Below are 19,605 nucleotides of genomic sequence, written 5' to 3' on the forward strand. Positions count from 1 at the left end.
TTGGTTCCCTTAAATCCCCTCAAAATTTTATGTACGTTCGAATTAAATTATTATTGTGGTACCATTAGTTAAACACAATGTTTTTAAAACTTTTTTGATTCTCAGTAATTTTTCGATAAATTAGTTTTAATCGAGATGCGGCGTCTTTTTATATGTTTACATAAAAATTTTATGGGGGTTTTGTGCCTTTAAACCCCCCAAATGTTTGTGTACGTTCCAATTAAACTATAATTGCGGTAATATTAGTTAAAGAGAGTGTTTTTAAAACTTTCTTACCTCTTAGTATTTTTCCGATAAGGCACCTTTAATCGAGATCTGGCTTCTTTTCTAATATGGTTCAAAATATACCTCAAACTAATTTATAAATAAATTTTCATATTATTACGTATAATCGTATAATGGTACGTAACAGTATACAAATATGTGGTGGATTTGACAAATATTCAAAATATCTCGATAAAAACTAGCTTTTCGAAAAAGTACTAAGAGGCAAAAAAGTTTTAGAAATATTGATGTTAACTAATGGTGCCACAACGATAATTTAATTGGAACGTACACAAAAGTTTGGGGAGGTTTAAGGGAACAAAACCCCCATAAAATTTTGATGGCGTGCACAAATTTCATTATAATTTTATTTTAAGATGCTCCTATAGTAAGAATGCCACATGTTCGTTTTCAATAAGAAACCACAAATAGTTTTCGATATATTGGAAAAAATTGTTTTTTATTTTGTAATTTCAAAGGGCTTTAACTTTTTTTATGTGAACATTTGTACTAAGGTAAGTTAGGTTCAATCGAACTATTTTAGGTCCCAGAATACGTGATTCAATTTATGACCTGTATTTTTGTTACACCCTGTATAAAAATTATGAGCATACATTAGACAATGACAGATACCTACTTGTTTATCAAAGGATTTACCTTCTATTACTTTTACGGAAGATCTATGAAGAAAAATAGATTCTCTATGATGTCTTTTTAATTGCCGTAAAGTAATATTTATTACAAAGTGTAGTGTCATGTTTAATGGCGAATTTAATAAGATAACAACACCAAAATTAAATAGCTTTTAAAATAGTTACCTATTATTACTGTATATTGCATGTTTATAAATATTGGTACTTGCGTTACTAAGAATTTTGCATTTATTGGTTATTAATCACGTGCGGTTAATTTATTTTCTACCACCGTTTGATAACTTGCTCATTATTCACTATTTTTTAATAAATAATAACACCGATTATTTCATTCATAGGAGATTCTGACCAATAGAAAGATACAGAAATAAAAATTAAACTAATAATTTTTGATAATATACCGTCGTGAAATATATTACGTCAGATGCCCTTCGTTGCTACGAAAAAATACATTCAGTGACATTAATGACAATTAATGTTTTAAAAATTATAAAAGTGATGACTTTCAACCGTCAAATATTTATAACAACTGTGTGTTTAATTGTACTAATTTGTACTTACATAAATTAATTACAATAAAATTTTGGTTTTGAACAGTTTTATTCATGAAATAATCGCAACAAATTGCACTCGATCTCTAAAATTATTATCGAATTTTTGCCCTCGTGACACTTTGACATAATTTCACTCCCCTTCGGGTCGAGAAATTAAAACTGTCAAAGTGTCACTCGGAAAAAAATCGATAATTTTAGAGCTCTTGTGCAATTACTACTGATTATTTCATTCATAGGAGATTCTGACCAATAGAAAGCTACATAAATCTAAATTAAATCGATAATTTTTGATAATTTCCCGTCGTCAAGTATATTACGTCAGATGCCCTTCGTTGCTACGAAAAAATACATTCAGTGACATTAGACAATTAATGTTTTAAAAATTATAAAAGTGATGACTTTCAACCGTTAAATTAATATTTATAACAACTGTGTGTTTAATTGTACTAATTTGTACTTACATAAATAAATTACAATAAAATTTTGGTGTTGAACACTTTTATTCATGAAATAATCGTAACAAATTACACTCGATCTCTAAAATTAATATAGAATTTTTGCCCTCGTGACACTTTGACATAATTTGATTATTTTACCCCTGAGTAAGAGGTTATTACTCACGGGCCATTACTCAAGGCTTTAATTAATAAAGTGATGAATGTCTAGTGACATATGTAACAGATATTAAGGTCGAAAGAGATTGTCATTACCTACATGAGCTTGCGTGCTATTACGTTGCAATCGTTTTTGATTCTCTAAAAAAATACACCAAAATAGTGTTTATATTTGTACGAATAATCCTCACTTCGAACCAATAACTTCAGAAGGACTTAGCTTTAGAATAATAGTTTTTCAGACCTAGGTGCCATGGACTTTTTAATCTACTCACTGAGAACTATATTATTGACCGAAGTTTCGTTAAATTTGACCGGGCCACTTTTTCATAAGTAGTCAGTCCTACGGGGTCCTTTTCCATACCAAAATGGGATATTATTATGTATCTATGTAGATGTAAAAATAACTAATACAGTGTAGTTAATGAGGGTATTTGGCTCCGAATTCCGTCCTAAAGGGAATAGCTCAAGGAACAAACTCGACCCTACACCGAATACGCTTTTATCTTGGGGGTAGGTCTCACACCTTACCTTCTTCTTCTACGGCACTACAGCCCAAATTGAGCCTTAGCCTCCTTTATTTTTTGCCTCCACCCTTGCCTGTCTGTGGCTGCTCTTCTCCATACACGGACTCCTAAAAGGGCTTGTGCGTCGCTGTTTACTGTGTCTTCCCAGCGCTTTCGTGGCTTCCCAACCTGTCTCTTTCCTTGCATTCTAGCATTCGGTGCTCGTTTTTTTTAGCCTATCCTCTCCCATTCTTATCACATGTCCGGCCCACTGCAATCTTTGTATTCTAATGAAGTCTGACAGGGGCGTTTCCTTATAAAGTTGATAAAGCTCGTTGTTGTATCGACTTCTGAAGATTCCGTTTTCCCTCACATTTACTAATATTCTCCTAAGTACTTTCATTTCGAATGTGTCGAGTTTGTTTTTGGATGTTTCTTTCAGGACCCAGGCTTCACTGCCATAACATGTTATAGGTCGAATTAAGGTTTTATAGATTCTCATCTTTGTATTTCGGTGGACACTTTTAGACCGAAATATATGGGAGAGGGCAAAATAAGCTCTGTTTGCCTGCGTTATTCTCTTCCGTATTTCTCCATCTTCTGATCCGTCGGCACATATTTCTACTCCCAGATATGTAAACTTTTCAACCGTTTCAATGTCATCTTCATGTATAATGTTTTCTGGGACTATATTTCTTCTCGTCTGAGTCATTATCTTTGTTTTTCTGTGTTAATTTCCAGACCTAGCATTTTTGTTTGTGTTTTTAACTCTGCATATGTTTCCTGTGCTCCTGTTGATGTTCTACTCATAATATTAATATCATCAGCATAAGCGGCCAGTTGAACCGTTGGGTTCGTCAGTAGATTTCCTCGTCCAGTTTACATTTGCCTAACCGCATACTCCAGTGCCAGGTTAAACAATGTTGGGGCCAGCCCATCTCCTTGCTTTAGTCCCTGCGAAATGTTGAAAAAGTCTGTCCGGTGGTTTTGTATTCGTACACATGCCTGAGTTTCATCCATTGTGGCTTTAATGAGTCTTAATAGCTTGTGTGGTATTGCCAATTCAGCCAATATATATTATAGTTTGTTCCTTTTGACTGAGTCGTATGCCTGTTTGAAGTCTACAAATCAACATCGTGTTCCTATGCTTTGTTAAAGATCTGTTTGACTGTAAATATTTGATCCAGTGTCGATCTTCCCCGTCGGAAGCCCGTCTGATGCTCTCCAATAATATTTTCCAGTCGTCGGGTATTTTCTCTTCTTGCCATACGTCTTTGATGAGCGCGTGGATGTGACTTGCTAGGTGGTCGCCACCTACCTTATATAGTTCTGCTGGTATTTTGTCAACTCCCGGAGCTTTATTGCTTTTCTGGGCCTTAATGGCTTCGAGACCATTTCTACACCTTATGGGGGGTAGAAAATTTTTTGGCCAAATAACTACAGAAAAGAATAGAGAACCTAATTATAAGCAAACAATGTTCTATAAATTTTGTTTGAAAACTCAGTGGGTTTGAGTAATTCCTGGTTGAAAATTTGCCATTATCACGAAAAATGACACCAACGGTTATTTGCGAATAACTTAAAAACTATGCATCTAACGAAAACACTTTAACAAACATATTTGTAGCTTCTAAAAAACCAAGAGATACGTTTTTCATTAATCATCTAGTTACAGTAATCTTCTAGTTACAAAAAAAAGATATGGTAGGCGAAAGGACATTGTTTGTGCATACTCGTGTTAACGCATTCAACTTGAAATAACAGAAAACTGGTTTAATTTACGGATATAATGCCACGACAAACTTTTTGTAGTTTTTTAAAAGACAATGAATTGTTAAATGTCGATTACATTCAAACTAAGCGATATATGTTGCAAAAAGTTGATGACTCCGCAAAAGATATATTTGAAGAAAAATTGAGTAGTTTATTTAATTCCGCATCCACCAAAATTAAAATACATCGTTTTCCTCCTATAATACCTTTTATTCTATATTATAGTGTTATTTCTATGTTTCAAAAATTGTACTGGTTTAAAATGCACGGTTTTTCAAAAAAGCATAGGTATTGGCATAGGATAGACTTTGAATTAGAATAATAAAAGCCTATTCGCAAAATGTCATCAAAATCCATGCATTAGGATAGAAATGATAAAAATGTTCAAGAAAGGAGATAAAGAAGACCCCAACACTTATAGTGGTATCAATCTACTGAACACCGCACTTAAGCTAACCACAAAAGTCCTAAACAACAAAATCAATAAACTAACAACTTTATCAGATGAACAACAAGGATTCAGATCCGGAAGATCCTGCGTAGACGCCGTATTTGTACTAAGAGAAATCACAGAAAAGGCCATCGAGTACAATAAACCAGCATATCTATGTTTTACAGACCTGACAAAGGCTATCGATCGCATCCAAGTCGAAGACCTCTTACATCTACTGTATAGAAGAAACATACCAATCAATATTATACAAACCATCGAAAACATCTACTTCCATAATCGAATACAGGCAAAGATAAATGGAAAACTAACACAGTTTATACCAGTACCTACAAAGCGAAGTCAGACAAGGTGACTCGTTAAGCCCACTTCTGTTTAATATAATAATGGACGAAATAATAGAAGCAGTACGTAAAGGTCATGGTTACAGAATAGGGAACAAAGAAATCCGAATATTATATTATGCAGACGACGCCGCATTAATCGCCGATACAGAAGATGATCTCCAAAGATTAACACACATCTTCAATACAACAGCCAATAAATACAATACATATGATAATGTCAGTAGAAAAAACCAAATGTATGACAACATCTAAATCGAAATTACGATGTAAAATCGAAATTAATGGGAAAGTAATAAAGCATGAAGCAAGGTTTAGATATCTGGGAATAGATATAACTAGTTACGGAGATGTTGAAGAAGAAGTACGACAACAAAGCTTAAAAGAAAGTAAAGCGGCGGGATCTCTTATGCCCGGTTGCACCAACAGATCTTAAGCTTAAGTCGAGAATATCATAAGAATTAATATAATATAGTTATAATATATTACAATAAGAATACCATAATATAATAAGAGATATAATTGATAATAAGGTAAGAATCTAAAATTATGGTGCAACTCAAGTGATGCTCAAGGAGGCCCTATTTATAAGTAGAGCTTAGCTAATCTGCAACTTAAGATCTGTTGGTGCAACCAGGCATTAATGACACAATCTGGAAAAACGAACACCTAAGACAAGACACAAAAGAAAGAATCCATAATGCAGCAATTAGATCTACATTGACATACACGGCAGAGACAAGACCTGACACGTCTTGTCAAAAAACAACAAAGATGAAAATACACACACCGGCAAAATTAGCCGAACACTTTAAAAATGGGACATGTTTGATGTCTCGGATTTCCTAAACCAGTTGTCCGATTTGAGTGATTTTTTTAATATATTATAGCCTTATCATTTAAGAATACTGGTGTAATAATATTGATACTGGACAGGTAAATGTCATTTTATACCGGGTGTTACAATCATAATATGTTTTTTCCTTATAGTTCGCAGCACTCTGTGGAATATTCTAGCCTATATAAAATATTAAAATTAAAACTCAATTGTAGCCTTAGGCTTTCTTAACATTTTCTAATTTTGATAATTTGCTTAGGTTGGATAATAAAAAAGTTAGGTACTTTAACAACACTAGTCATATTTTCATCAATACAGGGTGTTTCTAAATAAGTGCGACAAACTTTAAGGGGTAATTCTACATGAACAACTAATGACAGTTTGTTTTATAAACATATGTCCGCAAATGCTTCGTTTCCGAAATACGGGATATTGAATTTTTTCTTTTAAACTGACGATTTATTTATTGCTCTAAAACCGGTTGATATATGCAAATGAAATTTGGTAAGTTTTAAGATGTAGTTATTGCGCGTTTTTTGACATGCAATTAAGAATTTTATATTCACCACTGGCGTGCATAAGGGTATAAACATTTTAGATATATCCCGAATGCACGCCAATGGTGAAAATAAAATTTTTAGTTGTATGTCAAAAAATTTGCAATAACTACCTCTTAAAACCTACCAAATTTCATTTGCATATCTCAACCAGTTTTAGAGCAATAAATAAATCATCAGTTTGAAAGAAAAAAATTTAACATCCCGTATCTCGGAAACCAAGCATTTGCGGACATATGATTATAAAGCAAACGGTCATTAGTTTTTCATGTAGAATTACCCCTTAAAGTTTGTCTCACTTATTTAGAAACATCCTGTATTGATGAAGATCGTGACTAGTTGTTAAAGTACCTAACTTTAGTATTATCCAACCTAAGTAAATGATTCAAATAAGAAAATGTTAAGAAAGCCTAAGGGTACAATTAAGTTTTAATTTTAATATTTTATATAGGCTAGAATATTCCACAGAGTGCTCCGAACTTTAAGGAAAAAACATAGTATGATTGTAACACCCGATATAAAATGACGTTTACCTGTCTAGTAACAATATTATTACACCGATATTCTTAAATGATACGGCTATAACATATTAAAAAAAATCACTCAAATCGGATAACTGGTTTAGGAAATCCGAGACATCAAACATGTCCCATTTTTAAAGTGTTCGGCTAATTTTGCCGGTGTGTGTACTTCGACTAATATCAGGGATGTGCGAAAAAACGGAAAGAGGAGTGGAACGAACACATTAGTAGAATGGCAGAGGATAGGATAGTACGAATAGCACGAGAAAAGTCATCAAATGGACGAAGAAGTATTGGCAAACCAAGAAAAAGATGTTGCGATAATTTAAACAATTTAGAAGGCTAATGAAGAAGAAACAGGCTTTAAAGCCTACATACAAAAATAAAGCTGAAGAAAAATTATAGAAATGGGAGGTAATATCCTATTTTGGCTTTCACTGACTGACGTAATAGTAATAAATAAAAATCCAAACAATAAAAAAACTCAAAACAAGAAAATAAACTTGACCAATTTATTTCATAAAAATACTAGTTAAGCTGCCAAGGCTGTAGTATATAATGCAGGATCTGTAAAACACCGGTTAGTTTGCAATCATTCATCGTTCTATTAGCAATAATTAATACGAAGGTCCAGTTAAAAATGACAAAGTTCTTTGTGATACTGGTGTTAACATTATCAGTTTCTTTATGTTACTCTACAAATATATGTAAGTTTCAAGAAAGTTCTTAGAATAGAATATAATAGAAATATGCTTTATTGTCATGGAAGATTTAACGATTTTATAGACAAAGCTTAAAATAGTCGTAAATAAAAACAATACAAATACAATTTACTAAAGTTATATTAATCGTCAATTAAAAAAAAAAAAGAATAATGAAGTGAAACAAAAAACAATAACAATCTATTGCAAAATTTAAAAAAATTGCAAATTGCATAATCTACCTTAAGAAATTTAATAAGTTAAGTTTAGCTGCTGAATATGACACGCAAATATAGATTAAAATTTTACTTATACACAAGAATACTGTAATTTCTTAGTTATTGGTTAAGAAACTCTGCTCCTGAATAATATGGTCTTTCAGATAGATAGGTCATTTTACGGGACTTGGGGAAGGATGTTGCAGATTTAAGTTGTAGAGGGAGATGATTGTATAGTTTCTTGCAGAATATAATATAGATTAGATATAATAGATATAATATAGATTTCTTTACCAACTCAGTGGACGGGATCGGCAAATAGATGTCAAAGGTAGAATTTCTGGTAGAATAGTCATGAATAGGTCTTGCTGGAATGACATGTAGATATTTACGATTTGAGCAAATAGTTTGTAAAATAGATGAAGACGGTAGTGTTAGAATCCTGTAATCTTTGAAGTAGCTTCTGCAAAGTATTGTTCTTCTGAGGCCAAACAGATATTTTATTGCTCTTTTTTTGTAATATAAAAATAAAATCGCAGCTGTACCAGAACCCCAAAAAGAAAGACCATATCGAAGATGAGACTCCAACAAAGAAAAATATGTTATTTTGGAAGAGGCTAAATTGATTTCCTTCAAAACAGATCTTCTTGCATAGCAAGCTGAGGATAGTTTCTTACTTAACATATCGATTTGAAGGGATCATTTAAGGTTGCTGTCTAAAAATTACCAAGAAACTTGCTATATTACCAAGAAACTTGCTATATTTACAGAAACAACGATACTGATCTGACTATTATGAGGAGATAATGGTTGAAGAGCTCCTTTATAGTATAATGCTACTATTTTATCTACGTTAAAAGAGAGTAAAATAGAATCGGACCAGGATTTTATTGTGATAGATCAGAAGTTATAGTAGCATGAAGAGTTGCGATATATGAATTGCTCCAAGTGATACTGGTATCATCAGCAAAACTTTTCCATCGATTTTTAAACTAGTGATGTCATTAATAAATATAAGGAAAAGTAGAGGAACCAATACTGAGCCTTGTGGTACCCCACATACAATATTTTTAAGACTATAACCTGTATCATTTGCTCTAACCAGTTGTTTCCTATTATCCAAGTAAGAATGAAAATAATTCAAAGAAATACCTCAAATTGGTTTCAATCTTACTTGGGTAATAAGAAACAACTAGTTAGAGCAAATGATACAGACTCTAGCCTCAAAAACGTTGTATGTGGGGTACCACAAGGTTCAGTATTGGGTCCTCTACTTTTCCTTATGTTTATTAATGACATCACTAGTTTAAAAATCGATGGAAAAGTTTTTCTTTTTGCTGATGATATCAGTATCACTTGGAGCAACTGAAATATCGCAACTCTTCATGCTACTATAACTTCTGATCTACTCACAATAAAATCCTGGTCCGATTCTATTTTACTCTCTTTCAACCTAGATAAAAATTTTTTGATATCCTTCAAACTACGTTAAAAATGAACATTTGTATTTCAAAATTTCAAAACTATAATTAAGGAGATTAGAAGCTAAGAGGTACAAGTAATATTAGTTTAGAAAAATGAAATGAAAAAAGATATTTTTAGATAATAAATTATACAGCGAATTAACCACTTATGGACTTATTATTTTGAAATAATTTTGTACATGTCTAACAGTAAAAGCTTATTTAGAGTTGCTATCTATTTTCATCAAAAATTTTTGAAATTTTGAAACATATTTGCACTTTTAAAAACTTGTAAATTTGATGATTCCAATTATTTAATAAAAAAAAATTGACAAAATTTGAACTCTGTCATATTTCGAACTAGTTGCATGTCTACGTAAAGGAATGGAGATAAGGTCTCGCTTGCTTAGCCTCGTGAACTACTCCATTTTATCCTACGTACTCTAAACAACTACATCTCTTTTTTTGCCTCCAAGCGTTGTTATCATGATTTTCTTCCTTTTTCGAAAGGCATGGATGATCTGAAATCATCAGAGCAGTGTGGCACAAGATGCTTCAATACCTGATAGGCAAAGAGGTACAAGTGTACTTATAACTCTTGGTCGCGAACTTCTTTTTAAATATAGGGCAATTGGGAAAAAATAAATCGATTTCTAAATATAGCACCTATAACACCTTTTTGCATTATGTTCGGAATGAGGTCAGGGAAAAAGTTGACAATAAAAAGATTAGTGGAAATAAATAATTGCATTTACAGTGCATAAAATGAACCGAAAAGTTCATTAACATGTCAAAATCAGTATAGTAAGGACCAGATATGATTACTGGGTGCTTTTGGGGTCGCTCAACATTAATATGCCATCAGAACTGACTCCCGGAGCACCTGGTTCCAAAGGTTACTGCTAAGGCACACCATTTGGAGTTTTGAGGGTTTTTGGCAGTAAATTGGTACAAAGATTGGTACATCGAGAGTTTTTGGGGTCGCTGAATACGAATATGTCATCAGGACCGACAACGGAACATCTGGTGTGCAGAGTCACTGCTTAGGCTGAAGTCATCTTCTGGAGTTTCGAGGATTATCGGTCCTTAACTGATGTCAACAGAATACTAAATGGTTTTTGGGATTACTGAATAAAAATATGACACCAGAATAATCGGAGCACCTAGCGACCAGGTTGACCGCTAAGCACGTACAAAATTTTATATCTGATTGATTATTATCTTTAACATAAATAATTTCTGAAATACGTAGCTCCAATCTATGTATTTAATTTTTCGATTTTATTATTTTGGCTGTATCCTTCTTTCCTCTCTATTGCTTTGGAAAACCACCATATATTATTACATATCTATTATGTATAGTTGCTCTCAAGATATTTTAGAAAACCGTATTTTAATCCTATTACGAAGTCATTTGAGTAGTATCGGTTAATTTTGAAAGGTGAACATACTGAATAGCTGGTATAATAATTAAAAGTACAATAGATCCAAATTTATTAATTTCTATCTGGGCCGAACACTTAAGGCCATCGGTACATAATTCGCAAATATTTTACGGGTATCCCTACTTTTTCTTTCTTTATGTGTAGTCAAATTCACACTGGTATGGATATAGTCCATTCTTTCACGGTTTTTGCTCTAAATTTTAAAGAACCGCTTGGATTGCCATGAAATTTGGCATACGTATAGCTTACATGTCAAAGAAAAAAAGTGATATTGTGCCGATGTGTGCTTTTGCCCTGGGGGTGACTTTCACCCCCTCTTGGGGGTGAAAAAATATATGTCCAAAATAAGTACGGAAATGGGTAAACCGACTAATTTTAAGTAACTTTTGTTCTATAGAGTTTTTTCGCCAAGTCAACACTTTTCGAGTTATTTGCAAGTGAATATGTTCATTTTTTCAACAAAATAATCACATTTTTAGACGGTTTTTCGCAAATAACTCAAAAATTAAGTATTTTGTCGAAAAAAACGTTCCTAGCAAAAATATAGCCTATAAAAAAGTAAAAAAAATGGTGTACACTTTAGCTCTCTGGATTTTGTAGAACCAGAGTTATAGCCAATGAAAAATAGATTCATATTCACCAAATTTCAAATAGAATATTTCGACGTGAAATATCCAAAAAATTAGGCACTTTTTGGGGAAAATCTATTATAACTTTTTTAAAGTGTTTAAAAAAATCTTTATTTCTGTTTTTACAAAAAGTTTCTAGCATTAAATTTAAGCAAGTTACGCTCAAAATAAAGTTGGTCCCTTTTGTTTTTGCAAAAAAAAAAAATCGGGAAGACCACCCCCTAATTAGCAACTTAAATTAAATTAATCGTTACCGCTCCACAAATTATTTTACTTATATTGTGTTTATATGATCTGTAAGTTTCATCGATTCAAAGTGCTTATTTTTGAAAAAATTTGGTTTCAAAATAAAATTTTTAAAAATTTAAATTTTGAAAAATATCCTTTTTTTCAAAATAACTTAAAAACTGTTAGAGATACCAAAAATCTCGAAACACAAAAAAGTCATATTTGCTTTTCTGAATATCATGTATTTTTTTGTTTTTCTGTTAGACAAAAATTGATTAAGATTTGGTGTTTCTAAATTTGCATACATCCGTGATCAGTGACTCGTTCAACCCATTTTAACTACAGCCCTTTCAATAATAAGGACTTTGAACCGATGAAACTTACAGATAATATAAACAATATATACATGAGTCAAGAAAATTGTGAAGTCGTAACGATTAAGTTCATTTAAGATACTAATTAGAGGGTGATTTTCTCGATTTTTTTACCAAAACCAAAAGGGACTAACTTTATTTTGACGTAACTTGTTTAATTTTGATGCTAGAAATTTTTTTATAAAACAAAAATGAAGCTTTTTTTAAATACTTTAAATAAGTTTTAATGAGTTTTCCCCGAAATGAGCTTCATTTTTGGTTATTTCACGTTAAAGTATTCCATTTGGAATTTGACGAATATGAACCTATTTTTCATTAGCTATAACTCTGCTTCTACTAGGTATAGAGACGTGATATATACACCATTTTTTTAAATTTTTTACAGGCTATATTTTTGCTTAGAATGTTTTTTCGACAAAATACTTACTATTTGAGTTATTTGCGAAAAACCGTCTAAAAGCGTGGTTATTTTGTTGAAAAAATGAACATATTCACTGCCAAATAACTCGAAAAGTATTGACTTAGTGAAAAAACTCTATAGAACAAAAGTTACTTAAAATTAGCCAGTTTATCCATTTCCTGACTTTCTTTGGACAGATATCACCCCCAACAGGGGGTGAAAACCACCCCCAGGGCAAAAGCACATATCGGCACAATATCACTTTTTTTCTTTGACTTGTTAGCTATGTGTATGCCAAATTTCATGTCAATCCAAGCGGTTCTTTAAAATTTACAGGTTTTGCAATATTTTACCGTTAAAGAACGGACTAATATGTAAACATTACTAGAATGTCATTCTACTTGAAAATGTCATCATTAATTTAAAGATATGGCTTTTGAATGTTCTTGGATAACTGTTATTTTTATAACTGCAAATTATTAATTCAGTTAATAAATGTCATAATTTTTTCACTTTTTTTTATGGTTACAAACGCCATCTGTTTATTTCAAACCATAAACACTAAGATTTTTGTTGAACAGAATTTTTACATTAAGAGTGATCGCCCAGTGGCTATAACTCTATCTATTGGTTGAGTATGTTTTGAGTATTGGAGTAAAAATCCCTACAGTGAAACACGTGATCGCGCAGTGTAGTGATAAATATCTAAAATGTCTTGAAGTGCACTCCAACAATCTTGTAATCGGTCTCCTTGATAACAGTGTACAAAACAACAGACTAGATATTCGTAGTCCACTGGATTTACCCTATAGACAATAGACAACAAGTAAAAGTTTAGATTAAGTAGTGAAGTAAATAGATATGTCATACCAACTTTGTCACTAACTATGTATTCAGTGATTTTAATAATTTATATGTACAACAAAAACTAATACTCAATCGAGAAAAGAGGAAAATTGTTAAAGTGATTTTTTAATAATATATTGTTACTATGGAACGCTCACAATTTTGAACATCTTTAACAACAAAATACTTGGATCACAGAATATATTATCCTGATGTATTTTCTGCTTGGATCTACCACAAATAATACACAATAAATAACTTTTTATTAAGTTCACGTCTTAAATCAATTATTTATCAAATACACTATATATCAACATTATTTAATCAACACTCAAAATATTCCCGATGCCATGTCAAATATTTAAAGTTGTCACTGATTGTCACTGTCTGACTGACAGTATGCTGACAATATTCTATTCGATTGGGTGCGTTGTATGACAAAGATAGATTTGGAAATATTACCACGGACATTGTGTTCATTTTTTTTCGAATCATGAAAAAAACCAATAAATATTTTTGAAAAATTTAAACGCAGAATGAAAGACTATATTATTACCGAGGGCCGAAAGTCCCTTAGAATAAATAAAAAGTGTATTTTGAATGAGATATTTTAAATTAAATATCATACTAAATTTTCTCTTAGGTTTTCACACTTGTAACTTATTAAAATAAACATTATAGAAGTTCTCAGGGACTTTCGGCCCTCGCCAATAACGTAATCTTTCATCCTGCGTTTAAATTTTTCAAAAATACTTATTAGTTTTCTCAGGATTCGAAAAAATGAATCCCCATTTGAATACCATTGCAGCCGAAAATACGTACCCATCCTCTTATTTGTAATAAGCTTAAGATTAAGTTTTCTAAAATATTTTATTAGGTACTATACTTGTCCATTGCCCGTATTAGTTTCAAATTACTTTTAGGTATATAATATTTTTCATTCCTTCCTATATCCCGACCTTCGTCGTTTTCTATAAAAGATGTAATTTAAATATTTCTAATCTAATTCTATTTCAGCTGAATTGTTCAAAATATGCCACCAGAGCGATAAAGATTTGGATACATGTTTAAAAGGAGCCATTGAGGTAGCAATAAAAGCAATAGGATCCAAAGGTAAATCATTTATTTACAAAATAATACAACATAAAAGGTACATATGTATATTATAGTGCAGTCACTGAATATTTTCACCTCCGATTTCGTTGAACCTTCATTGATTTTCATAAAAATTGGTGAGCAGTTAGAGGATACCTTAAGGAACAAAGCTGACATGATACCAACTTGCGCTTTTACCCTGGGGGTGGATGCCACCCCTTCTCGGGGTTGAAAATTATTTTATTAAAAATAATATCACCGAGTCGAAATAATAAGTCGAAAGAGGGACAAATTATAAGCAAAATTTGTTATGTAAAGTTATTAATATAAATCAATACTTTTTGAGTTATTAAAGATCAAATATTTTATTTTTTCGTTAAAAAATGCATGTTTTAAAGCTGCTTTTAACCTTCTACTACTGACGTGGTGCCCACATGACCCCAGACTAAATTCAAATTACGCGCAATCTTTTATTTTTGCTGTCATAGGTTTGTGACTCACAGCTACCTTCAAGTTACAGTAACAGCTATCATTTCACTTATTGATAAGCTATTCAGTAGTATAGTATTGAGTGTATAATTAACTAAAGTTTGAAAGGGGTCATTTTGGCACCACGTCAGTGTTTGTGAAAATTTGCGAAAATGGCAAGTTCATCCAAAACAGTAAATTACGGTGATAAAAACTATGAAGAAACTCTGTTAGCATGGTATGACGAGATAGAAAGTGAGGTTAGCGATACGGAAGAGTCAGGTGACGCTTTAAATGACATTGAAAGTGAGCATGACACAGATTCGGAATTAGAACATGATAGTGAGGGAGGAAACTGGTAAACCTGAAATGATTGTATTTTATAATGAACCCAAAGGGGGAGTAGATGCCCTGGATAAGAAATGTGCAATTTATAGTTCAAGTAGACATACTAGGCGTTGGCCTATGGCGGTTTTTTATTCCATCATCGATATCGCAGGAGTTAATTCCTATATATTACACCAAAGCTATCCAGAACCTAACAACATACTACGGGCAGACTTTTTGAAGTTGCTCGCCAAACAACTTGTTGAACGACATTTGAATAGACGACTTATCAACCAAAGACTTCCAAGAGAATTGAGAATGAACATAAGTAGAGTACTGAACAAACCGATGATTGATGAAAACGTGCATCCCGATCCCGACATGAACCAAAAACGAAAAAGATGTGGGCTCTGTCCACGAAAAAATGATAAAAATACTAAGAATTCATGTAATGTTTGTAAGATATCAATGTGTGATAACTGTAGAGCTAATATTTGTAAAGAATTTGCAAAGTAACTTTTTATCTAAATTCCAAAATTGCTAAAGTTTGGGTGTTGTAGTTGTTCATATAGGGGGTTTATTTTTTTGGATTATTTTATTTTTTCATATCTTGTATATTTGATCTTTAATTTTCCATAAATATTTTATAAACATTTTAAACAATAAAAAAAATTACGATATTTTTAGTAAACCGTTTCATTATTTAGGATATTTTGACATGTAATTTGTAATATGTTAAATAACTAACAATTTGGAAAAATATTATAAAAAAAATACATACACTAATGTAAAATATGTCAAATAAATTATATTTAACATAATTTGTCTTATTTTTAAAAAATGTTGGCAATACCAAATAGAAATTACATAGGGTCTACATGGCACCACGTCAGTAGCTATGCTCCAGAAAGTACACGTCAGTAGTAGAAGGTTCGTATAACTAAAAAAATGTGAGCTTTCACAAAAAAGTGATTATTACCAAAATTGAAGATAATAAAAAATTAAATACACTCTTCGCTTAAAGAACTAAACTAATAAAATCAAAATCAATGGGAAAATCCCAGTGGCTGGCTGTATACCATAATTAAAAATCATGCAGAAGTAAAAACTTCGTTTGTACAATGGTATAAAAGGGTTATTGAAAACCTATTAAAAAGTCACCCAAAAGGATTAGCAAAACGTTTTCGATCTAGATCAGATCATCTTTAGTGCGTTCTGCTTAGTAGATCGAACTAGCAACCTTATAAAATAGGTGACATCGAGAAATATGATTTGCAGGTTAATAATCTGATGTTATAGACGGAGAGCTAGAGGCTAGAAAGCATCGTCATAAGTAATATGGAGTTTGGCATGTGAAATGTGTCTATTATATTATATTATATATTGATAACTATGACCCCTTTCAGGCTGACACCTCAGTGGATACAGGAAGTAGCAATTAGGGATGAAAGGGGAAAGTTGGTGCAGTCATTAAATGTTTTCGACTTCTATTTTGTTAAACCTCCATCGATTTGCATGAAAATTGGTGAGTAGTTAGAGCATAACTCAAGAAACAAAACTGATATGGTGCCAACGTGCGCTTTTACCCTGGGGGTGGATGCCACCCCTTCTCAGAGGTGAAAACTATTTTATTAAAAATAACCCCACTAATCGATAGAGGGACAAATTTTAAGCAAAATTTGTTACTTCTAATTATTAAAATAAATCAGTACTTTTTGAGTTATTAAAGATCAAAGATTTGAATTTTTCGTGAAATAAATGCATGATGTAAAGCGGTTTTTCGTGAATAATTCAAAAACTGTAAGTTTTATCAAAATAGTTATGATTACCAAAATTGAAGATAATAAAAAATAAAAGAGATTTGTTATTCGAAAAACCTTTAAGAATTAATAAAAAGTGAGTTATAGGTGATGGAATGTATATTTTTTTCGGCTAGTACCCAAATCTAAGTATTCAAGCTCAAATAACGGGAAAACGGTGCATTTTATAAAATATATTTACTGAACACTTGTCAAAGTACTCGAGAATACCTATCAAGTGAGCTCCAGATGAAGTTTATAACATCAAAGCTAAGCAAGTGATGATGAAAATAAGAGAACCCTTTTGAGTTTTTAGAAAAAAGTGAAAATTAAAACATACGCTATTTACCTATATATTTATTTTGAAATTTGTTAACAGAATAATTTTTAAAGGAATTTCGGGAATGAAGTTAAGATTATAATTTATTATCAAGTTCGTTTTATTACAATTTAAATATATCAAGTTAAAAATGCGAGCATTATTATAACGAAAACTTTGTTTTTTATGTATTTAAATTCCTAATATGGAAAATTGCTATTATGAAAAGTTGTTTAGAATTAAAAATTATGTTTAATGTGCAATTATATCCTACTATTCAAATATTGTGAGCTATAAAGGCACTTTACTGAGCGAATTTCTTGAGCGAAATTGATATTTTTTACACATTGACTAAAATCGATACAATTTTATATAATCTTATGTTTATGATTGCATCTTGGATTTAAGACCGTGCAGATCTTTTTATGAAGAATAATTTTTGTTCGTAAAATTAATAATAAAAGAAATATAAATGAAAATGATGATTGGTAGGAATCTCTAATTTGAGAAAAAAAATAAATATTTTCTTTTTATTGGAAGAATGTAGATAATAGTTACAATATTATAATAATTATTAATTATTTAATTATAATAATAACAACTATTGCATATATTAGAACACAGTTTTTAATTCCAAACAATTTTTCGTAGTAACAATACAATTACAACAGTGTGAAAAAACGATACTTTAATCTTGAGTGAAATTCATATTTTTTAAAATACCTCCTATAATATAGATAAAATTTGCTATCTGATGATTAAATCGTAGGTTTTAGACGATGCAGAACTTTTTATGAATTATAACTTTACTTCGTAAAATTAAAAATAAAAAAGTGTCCCGTAATATATGTGTACAACTTAAGTAGATACACTGTATAGTATATAATATTATACCGGGTGGTGAATTGGAAAACGGGCCATAGGAAATTCAATGTAAAATTCTAAATTCTTGAATTCCTGCTTTCCTAATTATTTTATATCAAAAGTCATGAGAAACTATTTATAGAGGATTAAAATCTGTATTATAAACAAAAGTTCAAATTCTTCCACGATTTAAGCAGAGTCCAAAATTTTGAAAAATAAAATACAATTGCCATACCTAAGTGCGTAAAAGTAAGCCACACGTTACTATTTCTGACAGTACGCAAACTATTGACTGAATAAAACATCTTTATTATTACTACTTTCTCCTCAACTGAGGACATCTTTTCGACTTTATTGTTTTTTAAACAATAATATTGATAAGATAAAAATACTGACAGTTCAAAATATTGTTAATGTAATAATTTCATTGTGACTGAAGGCAACTTTATACACATTCTTGCACTGTGTCTGGCCTAAATTTGGCAAATACTTCGATAAAATTTATTATATTTTACAACATTTTGGAATGTGTTTAATTCGTAGAACAATTTTAACAATTGTTTTCAATAAAGATTTCAATCCTCTACAAATAGTTTCTCATGTCTTTTGGTGTAGAATAATTAGGGAAGCAGCAATTCAACAGTTTAGAATTTTACATTGAGTTTCCTATGGCCCGTTTTCCAATTCACCACCCTGTATACATAATACCTAAATCATTGGGTAGACAGCACCAAAAATTTGTAACCTGTCATTTAACATTACTTACATTAAAATTAATAAGTAATATTTATTTATTTGATATTTCAATTCTTTTACAGTTTATATGAAGTAATATATTTTTGAAATAATATGTATGTTACTAAAATATTATTTTTATATTATTTCGATATTTAATTAAATTTTTCTATCGATATAAACTTAGTGGCGGTTCTAGCCAGGGGCAGGGGGCAGCTGCCCCCGCCCTTCAGTTTTTACAGTTCTTTTGTACTATAATGTTCGTTAAAAAGGCACGTTATCTTGTTTATTCACCGGTTGTGTTCCCTTGCACCCCACTTTTTTTGGTCTAGAACCGCCCCTGTATAAACTGAATATTTACAGAAACTGAGGGTGTCCAATAATGGGCACATTTGACATAATATTCAAATACATTTTTGCTATATTTTATATAAATGTCTTAAAACAATTTTAAAAACTTATATAAACAATATGATAATTAAGCTCCAAATTTTTGGAGCCTAAACTTTGAAAAATGTGTGTAGCATAATGTTTAATGGTATCAACTTTTCCGGGAGCTCATTTGATACATATTTCTAAGTACTTTGACAAGTGTTCAGTAAATATATTTTATAAAATG

The 19,605-nt window shown here is 31.3% G+C and overlaps 2 protein-coding genes across 2 annotated transcripts in view; one reads left to right on the plus strand and one right to left on the minus strand.

Annotated features, from left to right (window-relative positions):
• Positions 1-19,605, minus strand: part of LOC114324504 (ammonium transporter Rh type B) — a 289,838-nt gene that overhangs the window by 33,072 nt on the left and 237,161 nt on the right. The gene's annotated exons all lie outside the window — the stretch shown is intronic.
• LOC114330343 (circadian clock-controlled protein daywake-like) overlaps positions 7,645-19,605 on the plus strand; it is a 51,189-nt gene continuing 39,228 nt past the window's right edge. The window contains exons 1-2 of the mRNA XM_050645111.1: positions 7,645-7,782; positions 14,397-14,492. Of these exons, the coding sequence (XP_050501068.1) occupies positions 7,716-7,782; positions 14,397-14,492 (163 nt within the window). The 5' untranslated portion in view covers positions 7,645-7,715. The remainder of the gene's footprint in view (positions 7,783-14,396; positions 14,493-19,605) is intronic.

Source organism: Diabrotica virgifera, chromosome 3, assembly GCF_917563875.1.
Source record: "Diabrotica virgifera virgifera chromosome 3, PGI_DIABVI_V3a".
NCBI classification, from domain to species: domain Eukaryota; kingdom Metazoa; phylum Arthropoda; class Insecta; order Coleoptera; family Chrysomelidae; genus Diabrotica; species Diabrotica virgifera.